The following is a 15,597-nucleotide window of genomic DNA, read 5'->3' as shown; positions in this document are numbered from 1 at the left end:
GCTCCCAAAAAGTTTACAAGAAGTGAATCTAGCAAAATGTGTGAGACCTTTATGAAAAAGTACAAGACTCATTAAAAACATAAAAAGAGGGATGCCTGGGTAGCTGCCTTTGGCCCAGGGTGTGATCCTGGGTTCCTGGGATCAAGTCCCACATCAGGCTTCCCTCCGGGAGCCTGCTTTTTCTCCCTCTGCCTGTGTCTCTGCCTCTCTCTGTGTGTCTCTCATGAAAAAATAAATAAAATCTTAATTAAAAAAAAAGAAAAAGAAGACTTATATAAATTCAGGTATATACCATGTTAATGAATAAAGACCCTCAGTGCCAGGAAGATGTCCATGCTTCCCAAAACTAATCTGCACATTGATAGTAGGATTTGTCATGGAACATGAAAAAGCCTGCCCATAAATTCATGTTGATCTAAAAGGGCCAATTTCAGACATTTTGGGGTTTATTCAGTGCTCTCTCTTTTTTGATTTACTGAGGTGAAACTCGCATAACACAAAAAAAGGCTGGGCAGGTGGACACGACACTGCACTCGTGACGGGATCTCCTGTTCTCTACTCCTGGATTCTGACTGATCAGCAGGGACCTGCCTCACCTGAGCCGACCCTCGGAGCTGACCTTGACCTAGAGGCCACACAGCCAGTGACAGGAGACAGGGATTGGGGGTTCCCCAGCTGTGGATCAAAACAGACACATGGGCTCTGCTTCTGCTCCTGACACCAGCAGCCCGCTGCACCGTCCCTGTGCCTCTTGTGGGTCCTTCCAGAGTCTTGCCTTTCCATTCAAGTTTCCTTGGCTCATGCAGGCACCAGTGCTCCTGAGAAGGGCCGGCAGTGCTCTGAGGGAACAGCTGAGTCTCTGGGAACCAGAGATTGACTGGAAATGCAGAAAAACACCCAGGGTGAAGGTGGGGAGACAGGCCAAGTGCAGCCAAGTTCTTCATGGGACCCTCAGAGAGCCACGTGTTGATTTTACCCTCAGTTCACCTGGATGGGGCATTGGCCTTCATCTCTCTCTCTCTCTCTCTCTCTCTCTCTCAAAGCTGAGACAGAGCCCAAGGGGATCTATCTCCATGATGATTTGGAAATGCACCTTGTCAAGGCTGGACCTTGTAACAAAGGGTAAAGAAGCAGCCAAGGGAAACTGCATAGCCAAAGAGCCCAGGTAGGGGAGGCAGGAGAAGGCAGCCAGTTCCCAACACCCCTTAGTCGGGATTACACACAGGGCAGAGGGTGAGGACTCCCTACAGTCTCCACCTGAGACACCAGCTTCAGAGACAATTCCTTGATTTGCCTTCGCTATGCATCTCCTTCCCAGCCAACACATCTTTGCTTCTTTTATTCCCACCAGGAAATCTCCACCACCCTGGGGACAGCACTGGCCCAGCTACCATCACTAATATTCTGGGTCTCCGGGGAGGTAGCAAGGAGCATGACCTCTGACCTCCAACCTCTGACCTCCATCCAGAAAGGCCACCACAGAGCCTGGAGACTCAGCTCTGTCTGTGTGAGGCAGCGCTCACCCTTGCTGAGGTCAGTCATCCTGTCCCTCAGCCAATGAAAGGAACCCTGTCAGTCACAAGTGTCATGGGCTGACTTCTGTGTCTCCTGAACTCATATGTTGAAGCCCTAACCCCCGGGACGCCTGGATGGCTCAGTGGTTGAGCATCTGCCTTTGGCCCAGGGTATGATCCGGGAGCCCCAGGATCGAGTCCCACGTCGGGCTCCCTGCGTGGAGCCTGCTTCTCCCTCTGCCTGTGTCTCTGCCTCTCTTTCTCTTTGTCTCTCATGAATAAAAAAATAAAATCTTAAAAAAAAAATGAAGCCCTAACCCCCAGTGTGATAGGGTTTGGGGTAGTGGTGGGGGTCTCTAAGGTGATTTGGTTTAGACCATAGCATGAGGTGGGCCCCATGAGGGGATTTGTGTCCTTCTAAGAAGATGAAGAGAAAGTAAAACTGTCCCTCCTTCTCCCTCCGTCTCCTTCTCCATTTGTCCCTCTATCTGCTCTGCCAAGTGAAGGCGGAGGGGGCCTTCAGCAGAGGACCAGCCACAGAATTAGGAACTCGAAGCCCGAAGCCCATCTGCTGTGGAGTCAGGAGAAAACACGGGGTAGGGGGCCTGACAAAGGATCTGCACTCCTTCTCCCCTGTTCACTCCAGAGGCATGAGGAGAGAGGCCCTCGGCCCGCCTGGGGAGCACAGAGGTGATGAGGACAGGGCTCCCCACTCCTCAGAGAGCCTTCGTCTCCCAGGAGCCAGCCCTGGTCCTGCTCTCTGCAGCCAGTCTGCCCCAGGCCCCGGGGGCATCCTACTTTCTCTTTCTCTTTCTCTTTGCAATAACTTGGGTCCTGCCGTCGCACAGCGGGGCCTGTCTCCATCTGAGGGGAGGGCAGCTGAGCCTGAGGAAGCGCCACCAGCGGAGGGCCCTCCCACCCCAGGCCAAAGCAGGAAGGAGGTGGGGCCTCCGCGGAGGCGGCCTGGGAGGTCTCAGATCGGGGGCTTTCCTAAAGCGAGGCCAATGAGAGGAATGGAGCCCTGGCGCCTCGGTGGCCACCGCCCAAGGTACAGCTGCTCACTCTGTCCCCCTCCCCACCCCACGCTGGGCCTCCTCTAGCAGCCCCTCCTTCCTGGTGGCCCACCCTGGGTCCCAATGAATGAATCTCGGCTTCCCTTCTCTCCCTCTCTGGCCTCCAAGTTCTCCACAGGGCCCACTCCTGCCTGGGTCCTGGCCCTATTCTGGGGATGCTCCCACTGTTGCCTCCGAACATGCCCCGTGTGCACCTCCACCCAGCCCTGCGGTCCTCCAGGCCAGCGCCTCTGGGTCTGAAAGTCTGTTGGGCATGTCGGTTCCTGCCTGGGCCCTGGTGATGCCACCCTTGGAGGCTTCCGGAAGTTCCTGTGCTCTGTTAACACTCAGAATTGAACTGGAGGATGGGCAAAGGGGTTGGTGGTTTGAGTTTAAAGCATTCTGGTCTATTTTCTCTTTGATATTGGAATCATTATAAACAGGGTGTGAGGCTAGCTTCTTCAGAGGTGAGAAAGACCTCGCCTGTTCCAGGGCTCGCCCAGCCGCGGGCAGACAGGTAGATGCAGCCTGTTCTCAATGTCACCCACAACCTAGGTCACTGAGCTTCATGCTTTCTTCATGTTTGTAACTACCCCAGAGTGCAAATGGGAGAAGGATGTCAAGATGAGGAGAAATGCACATATTTAAAATGAAGTAGGAAAAAAAGGCACTTCTAGGATTGCACTCTGAGGCCACGGCAGTCATGGGAGGACCTTGCTGGAAATGGCCCGCCTGGGGACAGGGACAGCAGCCCCATCACTTACTAGGCTAGGCTAGGCAGCTCCACTTCAGCTGGCCTGGCTTCCTTTCCTCTAGGGTGGGGGGTGGCTCCCAAGAGATCTGGTGAGGACTCTGAGTTCCGAAATTTAAAGCTCTTAGAACAGTAGCCTGAATCCCTGAATTTATGCATTAACCTGATACTTTTTAAAAAAAAGAATGTGTAGGTAAAAAATCAGGAATGAATTGAAGTATTAGAAAAGCTGCTCCCTGGGGAGGGAGGGTTCCTATTTCTCTTTGCTATTTTTCTAACAGGTTGTGGGATGAGTGTGCTGAAAGGAGCAGTCCTGCAGGGGCCCCTTGAAAGAAGCCCCCACCCCACCCCATCCTTGTCCCCCCTGGAAAAGCAGCAGGCAATGCTCCGGGGCAGGGAGTCCCCATGCCCCGAGGGAGGCCAGCAGCCAGGGACAATCCCAAGAAAACTCATCGAATTCTGTTTCCTGTCTTTCCCCCACTAGAAGCCCAATGGACAGGATAGATCCTGAAACCTTCTTCTTCCACTTTCCAAGCCTCCTCTATGCCTCTGGGCGGAATCTCTGCTACCTCTGCTTCCAAGTGGAAAGAAAGAGGTATCCCTGGCATGACTATGAGTACTGGGACTCGGGCGTCTTTCAAAACAAGGTAAGGCCTGTTAAGGCAGGAGCTGCGTCAGTTGAGAAGGTGGAAAAGGATGGAATAAGATGCCAGATGGGAAATCTCAGTGATGCATGCTCTTTCCCACTACATCGTCCCAAGACGTTGGCCCATGAACTCCTTGCTTGACAGTCCTGGAACTGGATACAGCATGGCATTTGATTATCCTATGAACCTTGTTCAGAGAGCTGACTGGTATTTGTCTCCAAGTCTTGTCATGGAGCTTGACCCCAGCAGTCTTTGATGAAAGAGTGCCTTTAGAAAGTCCAGGCCTATGGGACACTAGAACACCAGGCCCTGGTTATGGTCCTGCCTGCCAGTCAAGTCGTCCCCCTGCCACACCACTGACTCTTCTGTGCCCAGGACCTGTGATCCCTTCAGGGGAGAACCCACATCCCTCGTCCACCTGCCCCCGGCCTCCTCCCAGCCACAGTCCAGGTGTCCCTGGAAGGCTGCCATGGCACCAATGACCAGCTTCAGCAGTTGCTGGAGCCAGGCCACCCCCCTGCAGCCCTGCCCCCTAACCACGCACCACTGCTGAGAGATATCCCACCCCACGCCTGCCCTCTCCTCTCTCCTGACATTGCAGACTTTTCAGAGCCTGTTTGCAAGAGAGAGACATATGGGCTGGGTCGGGGTATGCACTAGTGGTACTAACCCATCGAAACATCCTCGGAGTCACATATGTCACTTAACTTTTCCTGGTAGCCAGTGTTCATGGGGTAAAAAAAGGGAGGGTGAAATTAGTATTGATAATGTATTGGATGATATATCTAAGAGATTATTTAAAGTTATAGTTAATATAAAAATTCTTCATGAGGTTACCTACATTCTTTTTTCCTATGCTATTGGAATGAGATGTGCATGTTACACTTGCCCCACATCTCAATTCAGATAAGCCACACATTAAGTGCTCTGGAGACACGTGCGGCTAGTGGTTTCCCTGCAGGGCAGCATGGCTGTGTGGCCCTCCCCAGAAGACAGCACCCACGAAACTAGCCTGGATTCAGAGGGCTTAGCCTGGGGCCAGTAGGATGCCTGTAGGATGGATGGATGGATGGATGGATGGACAGATGGATGGACGGATGGATGGATTGAGACTAGATGTTGGATAGATGGAGAGTGGAAGTTGGAACTGATGGATGGTTGAGGACTGTGGGAAGGGATGGCTCAGTGAAAAAAAGACAGAGTGGGGAGAGATGGAATGGGGGGATAAATCAATGGACAGCATGGCCCCGGGACTCCTGCGCCCTCGCCCGTCCTCCCATGGCACCCGGCCCTGCCATACTCCCTGCTCTGCCAGCCAAGAGTATCCCCTTCTCTTCTCCTCTCTCGCAGGTCTATCCTCAGACTCGCTGCCATGCAGAATCCTGCTTCCTTTCTTGGTTCCGTGACTTGAATCTGTCCCCTTACAAGCATAAGTACCATGTCACCTGGTACTTATCCTGGAGCCCCTGCCCCACCTGTGCAGAGGAGATACTTAGGTTCCTACAAGAATACAGGAACGTGACGTTGAGCATCTTCACCGCCCGCCTCTACTACTTCTGGCACTTAGATTTCCAGGATGGGCTTCAGAGGCTATGCCATGCAGGGGTCCAGATGGACATCATGTGCTTTGAAGGTAAGAGCAGAAGGAGCTGGGGACAGGACTGTGGGAGGGAGTAGGACCAGGGTGGGGATAGGGGAGGATCTAGAATGTCCCTAGGGAGAGTGAGTGGGAAGACAGCCTGGGAAACTGAGGCAGGACTGGTGGCATCTGGTAGGGAGGGTATGAGAGATTCAGGAGAAGATGGCCTCCCAGGGCCCACCTGACTGCTCTCTTCTGTCTTCACCTCAGATTATAAATACTGTTGGAAAAACTTCGTGGACCACCAGGGGATGCCCTTCCAGAGGCGGAATCTACTAAAACATTATCATCACCTGGCCACAGAGCTTGACAAAATTCTTGGGTGAGGGATTCCTCTCCCCGCTATTGTTGCTCCTCCTCCTGGGCTCCAGCCACCTTCACCTCCAGCCCTGGATGGATGGATGGATGGATGGATGGATGGATGGATGGATGGATGGATGGATGGATGGATGGATGGATGGATGGATGGATGGATGGATGGATGGATGGATGGATGGATGGATGGATGGATGGATGGATGGATGGATGGATGGATGGATGGATGGATGGATGGATGGATGGATGGATGGATGGATGGATGGATGGATGGATGGATGGATGGATGGATGGATGGATGGATGGATGGATGGATGGATGGATGGATGGATGGATGGATGGATGGATGGATGGATGGATGGATGGATGGATGGATGGATGGATGGATGGATGGATGGATGGATGGATGGATGGATGGATGGATGGATGGATGGATGGATGGATGGATGGATGGATGGATGGATGGATGGATGGATGGATGGATGGATGGATGGATGGATGGATGGATGGATGGATGGATGGATGGATGGATGGATGGATGGATGGATGGATGGATGGATGGATGGATGGATGGATGGATGGATGGATGGATGGATGGATGGATGGATGGATGGATGGATGGATGGATGGATGGATGGATGGATGGATGGATGGATGGATGGATGGATGGATGGATGGATGGATGGATGGATGGATGGATGGATGGATGGATGGATGGATGGATGGATGGATGGATGGATGGATGGATGGATGGATGGATGGATGGATGGATGGATGGATGGATGGATGGATGGATGGATGGATGGATGGATGGATGGATGGATGGATGGATGGATGGATGGATGGATGGATGGATGGATGGATGGATGGATGGATGGATGGATGGATGGATGGATGGATGGATGGATGGATGGATGGATGGATGGATGGATGGATGGATGGATGGATGGATGGATGGATGGATGGATGGATGGATGGATGGATGGATGGATGGATGGATGGATGGATGGATGGATGGATGGATGGATGGATGGATGGATGGATGGATGGATGGATGGATGGATGGATGGATGGACCCATGTGCACACAATGGGGGGAAAGCCGATGGAGTGGCCCCCTCCGGGGGGGGCCTGGCCCAGGGCGTGGCGAAAAGGGAGCCAGAGACCATCCTGAGCAGGTGGCCTTCTGGGCAGTGGCGGCTGAGGAAGGGACAGCAAGCGGGCAGGGTGTTCGTTTGGAACACATCCCTAAAATCATTGTGGAAAACGTCTTGGGTCCCATACAGACCGGACCAGCTGTTTCTCCCTCTGGTCTTGGCTGGCCAGGGTGGATTGTTGGTGGCTTCAGACACCTGCCCCTTCCCTCCCCCTCCGTCTATACTGCTGCCTGGGGGCTGAGAGCTGTGGCTGCCCAGCCTCCAAGTGGAGAGGTACATGCATGGACGACACCCCTCTGGACTGTCTGGGTCGTCAAAATGGGCCTATGGGGTCAGCTCAAACTATCTCCTCCTTCTAGAGGAGAAAGAAACAAAGCAGAAGGCCAGTCCTAGAGATCCCCTGATTGACCAGGGCCTTCTTGAGCTGAAGAAGTGGGCAAAAGCGGGATCCTTATTCTGCGTCTCTGTCTCCTGGGTTATGCCTGACTTGCCCCTGGCTCACCCTCGCACTGCCTCTTCAGGTCACCGCCACACCTGCTCTCACTCCCCCGTCCCTTATTCCCCTCCCCACGTTGCTGCCAAAGGGGAAGCTCTGGACAGGTTGCAGCCTGGGGATAGCAACAGGGAATGGGCAAGACAGTAATTATGTAGTTTACATGTAAATAAGGTGGGTTTTTTTTTTTTAATGTAGGATTGGATATGGGAGGACCGGGATCATCAGAACTTTTCCCAAAAAGCAGAATAAAATGTGGCAGGTGGCTGAGAATCAAGTCGGGGAGACAGGGAAGCGCAAGCAGAAGAGGTAAAACAGAGAGGGCCTGTGATTCCTGGACCACAGAACCCCATGTGCACACAATGGGGGGAAAGCCGATGGCAGGGCCCCCACCGGGGGGCCTGGCCCAGGGCGTGGCGAAAAGGAGCCAGAGACCATCCTGAGCCGGTGGCCTTCTGGGCAGGTGGCGGCTGAGGAAGGGACAGCAAGCGGGCAGGTGTTCGGTTTGGAACACATCCCTAAAATCATTGTGGAAAACGTCTTGGGTCCCATACAGACCGGACCAGCTGTTTCTCCCTCTGGTCTTGGCTGGCCAGGGTGGATTGTTGGTGGCTTCAGACACCTGCCCCTTCCCTCCCCCTCCGTCTATACTGCTGCCTGGGGGCTGAGAGCTGTGGCTGCCCAGCCTCCAAGTGGAGAGGTACATGCATGGACGACACCCCTCTGGACTGTCTGGGTCGTCAAAATGGGCCTATGGGGTCAGCTCAAACTATCTCCTCCTTCTAGAGGAGAAAGAACAAAGCAGAAGGCCAGTCCTAGAGATCCCTGGACGCTTCTGGAACTTCTCCTCCACAACAGTCCCCTTCCCGCTCTTGCACATCCCTGCTCTCAGCCCAGAGTCTCAGCCAGCTAGCAGGAATTCCCCAGGCCGAGCAGCGGGAGTGCTGTCATTAGGGAAAGGCCAGTGGAAGGTGTCAGCCGTCCTGTCCACCCTTCCTGCTTCTCAGGCCAGAGGCACCTTAGCTGTCAATTTGACCAACACCTGAATATGCAGATCTGATCACTCTCTTGGAAGAGCCTGGGCCCAGCTCATTCTGGAATCTTCTTCCATTGGCTGGGGCCTCTGGACATTAGAACAGATGGCAGTGGAAGGGACGCCATTCCCTTGGATCCTCCAACTCTTGCCCATGCTCTTGTTACCCCCTTGAGGGCATCCCAGGGCCTGTAGGGCAAAATGATGTGGGTTGGGGGGGTGCCCACCAACTGGGAGAAGCTCTCTGGGGACTCACGTGTGTATGTGGTCTGGACTGGGGGTGATAGGTGGCTGCTCTAAGACTCTCTAGGATTTGAGTTCTCCAGTTGCTCTTTCTTTTTCCATCTGGGGATCTTGGCAGACATGTGACAAGACAAGCAGATAGCTTTCAGGAAATACACTTCAGGTCCAGGTCCCTGATTCCTGACCTGGGAAGCCTCTGGGGGCAACAAGGCCCCTGCTCTTGTGCCCCACTCCCCAACTCCTATTCACAGAATAATGAGGAAGTGGGAGAAGCCAGGCCTCACCCCCTGGGCAGGCATTCCAGCTCCACCATTTGTTTGCTGGGTGGCTCCAGAGAGTATCTTAGCCTCTCCGTGCTGGGACCTCATCTGAGATGTCAGGATCATGACAGGCCCTTACTGAAGCTATCAGAGGCTGTGGTAGAGGATGGAGTACAGGATCTGCTCAGCACACTTGCCTTCTCCAAGGTTGGAGTTGAAGATCTGACCCACAGACCTCAGTTTCCAGATTCCCAGAGTCATGACAGATATTGAATGACTCTTAAGGGCAACACAGAGGTGATGAGGATAGGGCTCCCCACTCCTCAGAGAGCCTGCCTCTCCTGGGAGCCAGCCCCGGTCCTGCTCTCTGCAGCCAGTCTGCCCCAGGCCCCCAGGGGCATCCTACTTTCTCTTTCTCTTTGCAATAACTTGGGTTCTGCCCTGGGGCACACAGTGGGGCCTGTCTCCATCTGAGGGGAGGGCAGCTGAGCCTGAGGAAGTGCCACCATCTGAGGGCCCTCCCCACCCTGAGGCCAAAGCAGGAAGGAGGTGGGGCTTCCGTGGAGGCCTGGGAGGTTACTCCAGATTGGGACTTTCTGAAAACAAGACTGGTAAGAAAGGGCTGGTGCCCAACAAAGGGCAGAGCTGGGACAAGCCCGCTGAGGAGAGGCAGCTGGGTAGGGACTCCCAGGGTCAGATAAGTCGGGAGGGAAGAAGGCAGGATGGAAGCCAAATGAAGCAAGATCAGACCAGGGGCCTCTCACCCCAGGTTTTGTCTGGCAGGAAGGGAAGGGAGGACACTCACAGATGAAGGGCTTTCCCAAGGCCAAGAACAGCCTTGGGAGAGGCAAGTGGGCTGCAGAGCCCAGGGCCCAGGCTGGGGTGGGATGAGCCTGCTAAGGAGCCCGGGATGGGGCTGCGAGGACCAGGTACCACTGCTTGCTGTGCTCTGTGCCTCCTTCCTGCTCCCAGTGCGACTTGTCTCCCTCTCTAACACCCTGTCAGCAGGGTCTGCTCCTGCCTCTGGCCTGTGGGCACTGCCTGGGCAGGTGCCCATCGCCCCATGCCCCCACCCCCACCCCCTTGGCCTCCAGCTGCTGGTCTCTGCCTCCCTGGCCACATCCTATAGGTGTGGCCACCGGGTCTTCCTCAAGTGGCTTGTTTAAGCTTGGCTATTATAGACTTTAGATTCAAGGATGATTGAGACATTGGGGTTGGCTATAAAAGCATATTTGTAAGTTTTATTTTAAAGACGTGCACAATTTTGCAAAGAATGTTCTAATTTCTATAACTGCCTCAAACAACGGTTCATTTGGCTGACGCTCAGGAAGTCAATAAAAAACCGACGCTGGGTTTCCGTGGTGAAGAGACCGACTAGTTATGGATACGGTGCCACCCAGGAGAGCGGGGAGCTGATGCTGGAACTCCCTGATGGTGTTTAAGGGCAAAAATGAAGGATAAGGGGTCCAGGGTCGTGGATTCTTCTGATGGAGCGGAGATTAGGTAAACTTCAAGATTGATTAATTTGTCTTTCTGGTATCAAACGGTCTGGCTTCATCCAGATTGTGGTCAGTGGTCATACTTGCTTCCCTGGTCCAGGTCTGCAAACCACCTCAGCAACGTCCCATCAGTGATGCTGGCTTTGTTAGCAGAGGCAGAACCCAAGCGCTTTGTGGCTATGAGGACTGTGTAGACTATATTCCCTGGGTAATGTCCATCCTTTTAAGCAAAGCATCCTCTGAGTTCCCTCCCAGCTTTTTCCCCAGCAATCTTGAAACTGTGGGTGGCATGCCTTTCTGCAGACTTAATTCTGTGGATGGTCTCATTTCTGTTCTGTGGAGGGAAAACCCATCTCCAAGACAAGAAGATAAATCATTTCCCATGAAGACACTACCAAGTGTGGAAAATTAAATTCGCCTTTAAATACTTGTGGTTTTTTTTTTTTTTTGCCTTTAAATACTTCTTATGAGTTGTTTCTGTCATGCCTAAATTTTAGCGATTCAAGTTTTGTGCTAATAAAATAGTGCATTTATCTAAAATTTGAAATATTTCAGCCCTGAGTGTCTGGGTTTGCCAGGGTCTGGGGAGTTTCCCAGAACGTGGGAACTTCAGTGCTAAAATCAGGATGCCGCAGGGCCCTTGGTTGTGCTATGAATCGAAGTTTTCATTCTAATCCTTGGGCTGAGGGCAGCCAGTTGCCCTGAGAGTAGCAGCTTCGGATGAGGTCACTGGCAGGTAATCCAAGGCCACGATCCAGAGATGGCATTTTCAGTGACAGTCATCCAAATGCACCCGAAGTTTTAGTAAGGCATAAGGGGTATCAGAGATGGGTTTCCGTTGATGAAATTAGTGGCTTTGTTAATTAGCATAACAGATGACTGACATGGTTTTTTGTTGGTGGAATCAGTGGTGTTTCGAGGAGTTGGCTGGAAATATGGGGAAGGCATTTCTGGTCTTGCAGGAGCATGGTATGGAAATCACCTGCACCCCATAGTCTGTGCCCTGAGGAATGGCACCTTTGGCTTGATTCCTGTGTTGGTTTCCAAGTGTCTGTGGTCCCCTAAGCCAGACTCAGTGGCCAGCCAGGTCACATCAGCTTTGGGTGGAGTGTCCAGAAGGAGAATGGCCTGGGGCTCCATCAGGCTTCCCCAGTTCATTCAGACTGTTTGGCATCTGCTCAGTCAGCAATATCTACACACAGTGGGGCTTTGCCAGACGGAGCTTTCTTTTTATTTTTGTGGTTTTGAAAAGATTTTATTTATTTGAGACAGAGTGAGAAAGAGCACGAGCAGGATGAGGGATAGAGGGAGAAGCAGACTTCCCTGCTGAGGAGGGAGCCAGACATGGGGCTTGACCCTGGGGCTCCAAGATCATGACTTGAGCTGAAGGCAGACGCTGAACAGACTGGATGACCCAGGCGCCCCCAGATGGGGCTTTCATGCCCCTCTCTGGGCGCCGGCAGGAAGGTTCCTAGTTCTGTTCACCTACTTGTATGTTTGCGGAGCCAACAGCATTTATCAGAAAGAACCTGTGCACGCATACCCGCATGAGCCAGGTCACTCTGGAACTGAAAAAAAAAGCTGTAGATTATACTGTAGAGTATAATCACAACCAGGGGTGGAAAAGCTATGTGAGTCCTTTAGCCAAAGTCTGTCACAACAATCCCTGGTGACAGCAGATTTTCCTGTTCACCAGCCTATCTGCACTTTGAACAGACAAAATTGTGATACCCATACCTAAGCAAAAGAGCACAGAGTTAAAAGAAGTACCAGAGTTAAAAGAAGTCCCCTCCCTCCCCAAAGAGAAGGGTTCTGGAATGGGACATGTCAGAGTTGAGATGCCTGTGAGGACCTGAACAGAGGGGTCTTGGGGCACAGGACAAAGATGGGTGAGCCAAAGGACACATGACGTCTAGTTTTCCCCACCCAACCCAAGGCATCCTGCCTGCGGTGGCCTAGAGCTGGGGGTGGTGAGTGCTCCACCAGACTGGCGATGGGGCTGTGTGCAGGTGGGAGAGTTCCCCCTTTTCCTTCTCCTGCCCCAGCCCTCCTGGCCGACAAAGAAAGAGGAGAATGTCCTTTCCCTCCTCACCCCAAGGGCCCAAATGTACTTAAGGAGTTGGGTTCAGACAGAGCCTGGGGTGACACCAGAAGGTGCCCTCTGCATCTTTGGTTTTCTTCCTCTTGCCCAGAACCATGATGAATCCACTACAAGAAGAAACATTCTACCAGCAGTTCAGCAACCAACGGGTCCCAAAGCCAGGCTACCAGAGGAGGACCTACCTGTGCTACCAGCTGAAGCCACATGAAGGCTCCGTCATTGCCAAAGTCTGCCTTCAAAATCAGGTGCCACGCGGGCCGTCTGGACACGAGGCCGGCGGGAGAAATCCCGAGGCTTACATAAGTCTCAGCCCTGCTTCCCGGGAGCTCTGCGCCTCCACAGAAGCGGGTCCCTCCAGCAGAATGCTCTTCCCGCCCCTCTTAGAGAATATGTTACTTGTCCTCCAGACGTCAGCTCTGTCGCTGCTTCTGAGAAGCTAAGCTGTCTTCCAAGGACCAAACACTCAACTCCACCTGCACCAACTCCCTCATACACCTGCCCTCTGCTTTTCTGCCTGCCTTCCCACCTGCCCTGCCCCGCCTCCCTCTCATTCTGACCTGCTCCTGGGGAACCCCATGTTCGAACATCTCCAGATATCCAATAGGCGGGGTCTGCAGAGCATCTGGAACGGTGCCGTGGGGGTGTCTGTTTGCCAACACGTCTCCTCTCGGGGACCTGGTCTGATTCTGACCAAGTTGCCGATGCTTTGGGGTGCTGAACTAATGGATGAGTGAGAGAATGCAGGGAGGGAGGTTCTTTCCCCGTCCTAGGCAAGTTCACAGGGCGGAGCCCCTTCTCCCCAGTGGTGCCCATAGCATGGGACCTCTGGCCTCTGCCTGGTAACCAAGCCTTTCTTCTCTCCGTCTGGGACCCTCCCTAGGAAAAGCGCCATGCAGAAATTTGCTTTATTGACGATATAAAGTCACGACAACTAGACCCATCCCAGAAATTCGAAATCACCTGCTATGTCACATGGAGCCCCTGCCCCACCTGTGCCAAGAAACTGGTTGCGTTTGTCAAAGATCACCCCCACATCAGCCTGAGGCTCTTTGCCTCCCGCCTGTACTTCCACTGGCGCCAGAAGCATAAGCAGGGGCTGAGGCGCCTGCAGGAATCTGGGATCCCCCTGGCCGTCATGAGCTACCTGGGTAGGGAGACAGCAGAGCTGCCAGGGGATGGGAAGGTTTGCAACTCCAAGAGAGAAGAGCTCCTCGGGGAAGGGAGGGGGGTGGCTGGATGGAAGGGTGGTGGCCCAGCTAAGGCCCAGGCTGTGATACCCCCAGGAAGGGCAAAGGAAGGAGGAGTCCCTGGGCCCACAGAGGGCAGGCTTGCTGCTGTCCCGCACCCCCGGAACCTGACTGCCTTCTCTCTTTCATCTCAGAGTTTAAGGACTGCTGGGAGATGTTTGTGGACCACAAGGGCAGGCCTTTCCAGCCCTGGTACAAGCTGAAGCAGTACAGTGAAAGCATAGGCCGTCGGCTCCAGAGGATCCTCCAGGTGAGAAGCTGTTCTCGCTGCAGATGCGGGACCCCACTGTCCCCAATACCTTTCTCTCCCCGCCTACACGCTTCCCCTCACCCCACCCAGGGCTCCCTTTTCTTAGGATTCTTATCCTTAGATCCTTTATCTCCCTTTTCTTAGAATCTTGTCAGTTTTCTGTTTCCCTTGAGACCTCCCCACCTCTTCTCATCCCCTCTCCTTGGCTTGCACTCCACACCCCTGGCTGCCAGTGACACTTCTAATTTTTCTCTTTCTCAACAGCCCCTGAACAATTTAGAGAATGACTTCAGGAATTTGAGACTTTAATGAGCATCGGGCCCCCCAACCCCATTCCTGAAGCATCTCAGCGGTTCATAAACTGCTGCCTCTGAGGAGCAGGTTGTGAGCTCTGCAGGCACATCTAACCCTCTCCTTTCCTCCTTCATTCTTTTGTTTCCTTTTATAAGTGGGTATATATTTTTATAATTGAGAAAATAAAGAGAATGTGTAAGTCTGTAGAAGTTGGATTACTTTCTAAAAGGGAAATCGGGATTTTCCCTCAATTAAAAAAAAATGAGTATAAGGAAAGGCCTTTTTATTCTACTGCACCAAGAAAAAAAATGTATCTGAGAATTCCCTCTCAAGTCTGGAATAGTTGGATCATTTTGTCTTCCCCTCTATCCTCTGTTCCTTCCCAGTATCTCCTAGCCATCTAAATAAATAAGGTGAAACAGTTGGGCGCACGCAGTGGCTCATAGAATTGCCTGGAGGGATAAATAAAACCACTTGGAGCAGTGTTATTGGGTGCTCTTAGTTGGAGTAATAAGAGCCAACTCCGGCTGATGAAAACAGGAAAAGAAAAAAAAAAAAGATTTGTTAAAAAGATGTTGGGAGTCTCCTTGAAGCTCTAGGAAAGAGGGAAAGCTAGATTTGGAGGCTTCCAAGCAGGAAGGAGCCCCCCCGCCCCAACTATGCTATAGAGCTGGTTTCATGAAGGTGGTGCTGCCAGTGGCAGCACGCTCCACCTGCATAAGCCGCACCTAGAAGCCAGGCGCTGACCCAGGGCCTCTGCTTGGCTGCCTCCACTGCCAACACCCACCCCACCCCCAGAATGGAGAAAAGGAAAGGAGAAGAAATGGGTGACAATAAATAATGAACACAGCAGGGGTGCCTGGGTGGCTCATGGGTTAAGTGTCAGACTCCTGATTTCCACTCAAGTCATGATCTCAGGGTAGCAAGATCGAATACTGTGTCAGGCAGTGCACTGGGCATTGAACATGCTTGAGATTCTCTCTCTCCCTCTCCTTCTGCCCCTCCTGTCCACCCCCATTCCATCTGCCCCCCCTCTCACACATATGCACACTCTCAAAAAAATGAACACAACCTAAGATGAAAGAGTAAAATCAAATGTATAA

At 52.7% G+C, this 15,597-nt stretch overlaps 1 protein-coding gene across 1 annotated transcript; it reads left to right on the top strand.

The window, feature by feature from the left end:
* The first annotated feature begins 2,354 nt into the window (after window positions 1–2,354).
* LOC121490498 (DNA dC->dU-editing enzyme APOBEC-3G-like) lies at window positions 2,355–14,719 on the top strand. Its single transcript, XM_041754232.1, has 8 exons — window positions 2,355–2,562; window positions 3,802–3,964; window positions 5,315–5,597; window positions 5,814–5,925; window positions 12,795–12,948; window positions 13,584–13,851; window positions 14,085–14,200; window positions 14,465–14,719. The coding sequence occupies exons 1-8, from the start codon at window positions 2,519–2,521 to the stop codon at window positions 14,507–14,509; spliced, it is 1,185 nt and encodes a 394-aa protein (XP_041610166.1). The 5' UTR covers window positions 2,355–2,518; the 3' UTR covers window positions 14,510–14,719.
* Window positions 14,720–15,597: the final 878 nt, after the last annotated feature.

Source organism: Vulpes lagopus, chromosome 5 (assembly GCF_018345385.1).
Source record: "Vulpes lagopus strain Blue_001 chromosome 5, ASM1834538v1, whole genome shotgun sequence".
NCBI classification, from domain to species: domain Eukaryota; kingdom Metazoa; phylum Chordata; class Mammalia; order Carnivora; family Canidae; genus Vulpes; species Vulpes lagopus.
This window is presented reverse-complemented; position numbering and strand designations above follow the sequence as displayed.